This window comes from Archocentrus centrarchus, unplaced genomic scaffold (genome assembly GCF_007364275.1).
Source record: "Archocentrus centrarchus isolate MPI-CPG fArcCen1 unplaced genomic scaffold, fArcCen1 scaffold_192_ctg1, whole genome shotgun sequence".
Lineage (NCBI taxonomy): Eukaryota > Metazoa > Chordata > Actinopteri > Cichliformes > Cichlidae > Archocentrus > Archocentrus centrarchus.
Window position 1 is genome coordinate 16940 of NW_022060237.1, and position 6352 is coordinate 23291.

Here is a 6352-nt window from a genome sequence, read left to right on the forward strand (position 1 = left end):
TGGCCCCTGTGTTTCCATCATGGTGTTAGCACATTGTAAAACAGACATTTGAAAGAGGAGCCACATAGTTCTCTATCATCATCATCACATCATCATCATCATCATCATCATCATCAAAAACAAACAAAAATAAACACAATAACAAAAAAAGAGCCAAAAACACAATTATACCTTCTCAAATCACAACATAAACAACAAATAAACTACAAAATGATTTATTATATAACATTATCTATGAACGAGACACAGGCACAACGGATTAACATATATTGCTGTATTCAAAATACTACCTGAGTTTTAGACTATTTACAGCCAATTTTTATGTGTAGAATTTTTATGTGGCTAAAAATGATATCAGATCCATTCTGATGACACAAATTTATCTTGTTGAAATAATTTGCCATTTAGTAACATCCCTCTACACGTCAGATGTTTTCATCTGACGTGTAGAGGGATGTAACGCATCCCATTGCATTTTCATACCAACCCTAGGGGGAGCCAAAGTAAGAGCTATTCTACATATACCGACTTCAAAGATAATGCTTTTGAGTCTCGTTTTTTGAGATTTCTTTGAAGCAATTGAGCAGGAGAATGACTCAGGACCGCATCTTGAAACATGATAATAAATGTTGAAATAATGTAGTTCCGCTGATTTGTAATTCTTTCATTTTGCTCTCCTTTCATACTTTTGAATTCAATTCCATTCAGGTTTATTTATATAGCACTGTGGTGGCAGGGTGTGGTTTGGTCCATGGCTGCATGGGTGGGGCAGCGGGTTCAGAGAGGGGCGTCAGGGGGACGGGCTGGTTGCACGTACCCGGCAGAGGATTGATTGCATACTGTCTTTATACACAGTAGCTGTCAGGCCGAGAGGACGGAGGGAGAGTGAGCTGAGTGGAGGTGGAAGCCTGCCAAGAAAACGGTAGTCAAGGCGAAGTGTGAAAAGAAAGCACAATAAAAGAGTTTGGTGACAAACATTCACAATATCCAAGTATGTGTTCCAGGACCAACCAAAGGCATTCGTGTCACAAGCACAAAATCTAAATAACAGTTCCCTCAAGGCTCTGTAGCCTGTAAGGTAAAAACCCTACAGTATTCTGGGAAAAACACAATTAAACTATAAGCAAGCACTTTGCAATGGTGAGAAACTCCCATTTAACGGGAAGACGCCTCTGACAGAACCAGACTCAGGGACAAGGCCATCTGCTGTCTGCTGTGACCAACTGGGCGATGAGGGGGGAAAAAAAAGAAACATTCAGATTCTTAAAGTCCTGAATGTACTCTCATCATACCTCCCTAAAAATGACTTCAACACAAATTCTAAACAAATTCTTCTTGTCTTTCTGCAAAACTGTGTGGCCTGTTCTGAAAAAGTCCACTCAAGTTGCCCTACAGTGGAATGCGATTGGTTCCATATAGATCCACAATGAGCAATCAAGTGTAATTGTAGTCTGAAAGTACCGCAGCACCACCCTTTCCAGTCTAAGCACCCCCCCCCCCCCCCCCCTTGCCAGTCTAAGCCCCCCCACAGTTAAAGCTCCCTCTCTGAAAGCTCTCTTATTTAAAGTTTTTGCATGCATTTGCTAAAACTGGACCAGGTTGGGCCGTGACGGGGTTACTTTAGGTGACCTTGCAGGATACGTGGGACTGAGCAGATCGAGGTACTCAGCTCATTGTGTTGCATCTGTCTGGAGGGAGTTTAAGATGAGCTTCCTCTACAGAAGCTCTACTGAGGAGATCAGTTATTCTTACTCTATCACTGCTTAGTTTTTAATGCTCTGAGTAACAACATGCTTACACCATAGCAATGGCACTGTGCACATATTGAGGAATGAATTATGTTGCCTCATGTTGTAGTTTCACCATTTTTGTTAGGATTATCTGTGAACCGTCATGTTGTAACTTAAAAACTCCCACTGTACTGTGTCTAAGTCTGATTTCACACATGCACTGAACTGAAATAAGAGTTCGAAATTGAAATCGTCCACTGAACATTTCTTCCATTTGAACCATCATTGGTGAAAATACTTTATGTCACATGACATGCCTCTTTTTGTCCTTAGCCCTTTCCAAACCCACCCCTAATTCCATAGCACTGTCAGAGGCTTTCCTGGGATTTGCAAGTGCTATGAGTCACAGTAACCATTTAAAAGGCTTTCTCATTAACCAGAACCTCCATCTCCATGTGTTTAAACCAGGCCATTACAGTTCACTGCAGTGTTAAGTCTGTGAAGTGTATGTCATGCTGCTCTCCTGCTGTGTTCTGGTCTTGCTTGTGCCTGGTCCATGTTTTACGGCACCCACAGTTACACTGGAAGAAGAGAGCACTCCTACACCAGAACCACATGTTGACTTGAAGCTGGCCACAGTAAGTGCATAATTGCATGATCTGCATTACAAATGTTGAGAGTGGACTGCATGTGACTTAATGTCTTGAACAATGCAAAGTCATGCTTAATTGATGGTGATTTTACTGCAGGGTTAACAACTTGGGAAGTATCCATTATTTCCTGTGTGTATTTTGAGATTTTATTTTATTGCATTTGTTTTTGTGTGGGTGGGGGGTGGAAGTAAATAACTGCACTGCTCTCTCGGTCCTTTATGCTGTCATATTACATGCTTTGAAAGATTCTTTTGGCGTCCTCATTTTCACATTCTTCGTCCCATTTTAATTACTTACATCTATTTTTTGTTTTTTTCTTTGAAGCAAACTGCTTGCCTAGTCTTTGTTCCATCTTGTGAATGCCTTTATATGCAAGTGTAATTGATAGTTCATGCTGAAAATAAGGGTGTTTATGCAGAAGTCATGATAGATCAGTCAGACCTTTATAGTAATCTGTAATCGGTAATGCCTGTTGTGATACAAGAATATAGTTTTGCATTAACAAAGTTGTCAAGGACTCATGAATCTACCTGGCTTTGTGCAAATTGCTCTTATGTGGATCTTAAATCTACTCTAAGGACTATCTCCAGCAGTACTACAACCTGAAAAATGATCCTCTGGGACGTATAAAACGGAGTGGACCCTCCTTCACCTCTAAGGTGAAAGACATGCAGATTTTCTTTGGGCTGAATGTGACAGGCACGCTGGACTCAGATACCCTGGAGGTGATGAGGAGCCCTCGATGTGGCGTTCCAGATGTGGAGGAGTACAGTCACATCCAGGGATGCGGTGGAATAAGAATGTTATCACCTACAGGTATATACTGTGGTTGCTGATGTTTAATGATCAAGCTGCTTTTAAACCTGAAAATGAATGACACAGAGTAGAACTGTCTAACCTAGAAAGAATTTGGGCAAAAAAAAGATTTAAAAAATGATTGGCTGTCTTGACCAACCCTCAGAAATCCATGAAACTCTTTTTAGGAAGACAATAAACCTTTTGGCAGAAAGAGAAAATAGCCATAGTCACAAATTATTATGGCTTTTGGTTTGGGACTTCTGCCTTTGAGAGTTTCTGTGGGCTTGTTATAATGCCAAGCCGACCATACACGCTTGAACTCATGTAACACTGTCTGAGACATGCTTATACATTCCTGTGCAAATGCAATTTGAGGCATGCGTGCTATATTACACACTGAGTAAATGTATAATTAAAGAGTAGCAAAGAAACTATCATTGTTGTTATTTTAAAAAAATGTTAGACTTCATTCAAGTTGGTATCATTTTTTATTTCATTAAACCTAGCAGGAACTGTGGGTTGGCTCCCTTGTAAAAGAGATTTTAAATCTCACTGGGATTTTTCTTGGTAAAATAAAGGGTAAAAAAAAAAAAAAAACTGAACCCATTCACTCTCTTTAAAACAGTGAGATGGGGTATTGGCTTTGGTGGATAACTGCACTTCTCGAATGTTCCTCTGTTGACTCTCTAAAACCCAGTTAACCCAAAAACTACAAAATATATGAAACTTGGTGAGGAAGTGGAGGGAAAAAAGGGAGAATCCATTAATTTTTGCTCTAGCTCTGGATCACATTCTTAATAAAAAAAAAAAACTGTGAGGTAGGGCATTGGCATTGGAAGAAGATGCGCTTTCTAGACAGATATATATTGTGCTTGATATTAATCAACAGTTGTTGCTGTTGCAGCATTGGCAGGTACACCAGAGATTTGCCTCGCAGCACCGTGGACTCTTTGATCGAGTCAGCTTTCAGCGTTTGGGCGAGAGCCAGCAGTCTGACGTTTGTCAGGTCAAACACCCACAATGCTGACATCATGGTGGAGTTTGTGACCTATGGTGGGTTTGTAGTTTGTCTTACACAGTACAGCGACAGAATGTAATAGAAAGAAAAGAAATTCTCAACAGATCTCGTCCTACCATCTCATGCAAATAAAACAGAGCAGTGAATGTGCACATGGGAAACTGCAGTAGCAATTTCATTGTTAACCAAGGTAGGCGTCCTCATGCACTGGCTGCTAAAATTGTCTGAGTCATTTAGATGAGGTGAAGAGAGGTCTGTAATTTCCTTTTGGCATGAAAGAAAATGGTTTTCCTCTGTGGTTTCTGTTTCATGTTTGCCCTGGATTATACCATTTAGCGCACGGTGACTTGTTCCCATTCGATGGTCCCAGAGGGACCCTGGCTCACGCTTTCGGTCCCGGATCAGGAGTTGGAGGGGACACGCATTTTGATGATTCTGAACACTGGACAGCAGGAGAAGCAGGTGCTGAATCAGATCACACTGGAAATCATTTGAAAAAAAAAAAGAACATTGAAAGTTAATCACCATCATCTGAATGCACTTTTCTTTTTTTTTTTTTTGTTTCAGGTTTTAATCTCTTTGTAGTGGCAGCTCATGAGTTCGGCCATGCTTTGGGCCTGAAGCACTCCAGAAACCCAGAGTCACTGATGTATCCAAATTACAAAGCCTTCAACCCAGCCAACCTGTTATCAAGCGAAGATGTAGCCAATATCAAAGCACTTTACAGTAAACACTTGTGATGCATTATTGAGTGATCTTCAAATTCTAATAGTTTTATGTAAATTAATTCCCTGATTAATATATCTGTACTCATCTGTATTAGGTCCTGTCAGAGGTCATCTAAATAATGTTTTGACGAACAGCTGGTTGTTTGGATCACTGTTCCCTCGACTCATGCAGGACAAATGTGCAGCAGACCTGACCTTTGATGCAGTGTCCACTCTTGGGGATGCCACTTTCTTCTTTAGAGAAAGGCATGTTGATGAATCCTATTAACGTTAATTTGCTTGAAGACATACTGTAGGTGTCATTAATTGTATTTTAAAGTCTAAAGTTTTGGAGAACTATAATTAGCAATGCGTCCTTACTCTTTGGTAAGGTCACTGCTGCCCCATCAAAAGAAGAAGATGTACAGTAGAAATGTTCAGTGTCAATAAAAATGTGCTTTTTTTTTTGTAAGTTGACTAACAATATTTCCTCCTCTCAGATATCTCTGGATAAAGCATAATCAGCGGGATGACATTAAGGAAGGTCCCATCTCCAACTTTATGCCCAAGATTGAAACCAGCATCGATGCCGCCTTCTGGGTACCTCGCAGATCCACTGCTTACCTTATTCATGGTAACCACACAGCGTCACAACTTTCAGTATTTCTTTATTATAGGTTCTTTTGTGCCCTATGAACTGCTCTCAGATGGCTTTTATCCTACTCATCTGACAGATACTTTAGAATTCAAAGGAATAACTATGTCGTCTTCTGCTCCTCTCTTATGGAGTCCCTTAAGGCTCAATCCTTGGGCAACTTCTGATTTCATTATAAATGTTACCTCTGGGCCATCTGGGTTAATCCCGAATGCAGCCTTCCACGGCCCATCCGTGTGTCTTAATCTGTGTTTTGTTTATAACAAATGTATAAACTCAGTTTTCTAGGTTAGTGTTTACTTAATCTTTCTCAGTTTCTATGAACAATTGTAAGAACGTACATATTTTTTAATAAACAAATAATCCATATTTGTAAGGATATATTTTTTTCTTGACAGAATCCATATTCTGGACAGTGAAAGGCTCTCGTGTGAAGGGAAAGGCCAGAAAACTAAGTCACTTTGGGTTTCCAGTGTGGGTTCAGGAGGTTGATGCAGCAGTGCACATCCCCAAAACAAGACGCACCCTCTTCTTGCGCATGATATTTACTGGAGGTAAGACAACAAACAAATAGCATGCGTCCAGTAACCATCAGGTAAATATATTCCCCACTGCAATTAAAAATTTTGTTTGCACACAGGTTCACACCACGGCATTTTACTTTGCTGAGTTTGATCATTTAAAGCTATTTGACTCAGCTGTTTTTGCTCAATAGGATTATAGCACCATGCTTTGAGCCATTTCTTTGTTTTTTTCTTTAATAAGATCAGGGAAGAAGAGGCTTAATAAAT

At 40.1% G+C, this 6352-nt stretch overlaps 1 protein-coding gene across 1 annotated transcript; it reads left to right on the forward strand.

Annotated features, from left to right (window-relative positions):
- Window positions 1–2306: 2306 nt before the first annotated feature.
- On the forward strand, window positions 2307–6115 carry LOC115775573 (matrix metalloproteinase-20-like; the record flags this gene model as incomplete). Its single annotated transcript, XM_030723062.1, is given in 9 exon segments — window positions 2307–2368; window positions 2962–3149; window positions 4086–4234; window positions 4536–4661; window positions 4767–4925; window positions 5023–5173; window positions 5407–5540; window positions 5960–6094; window positions 6097–6115. Coding segments are annotated over 9 exon segments (1123 nt in total), but the record flags the coding sequence as incomplete, so codon positions are not given.
- Between the last annotated feature and the right edge of the window lie 237 nt (window positions 6116–6352).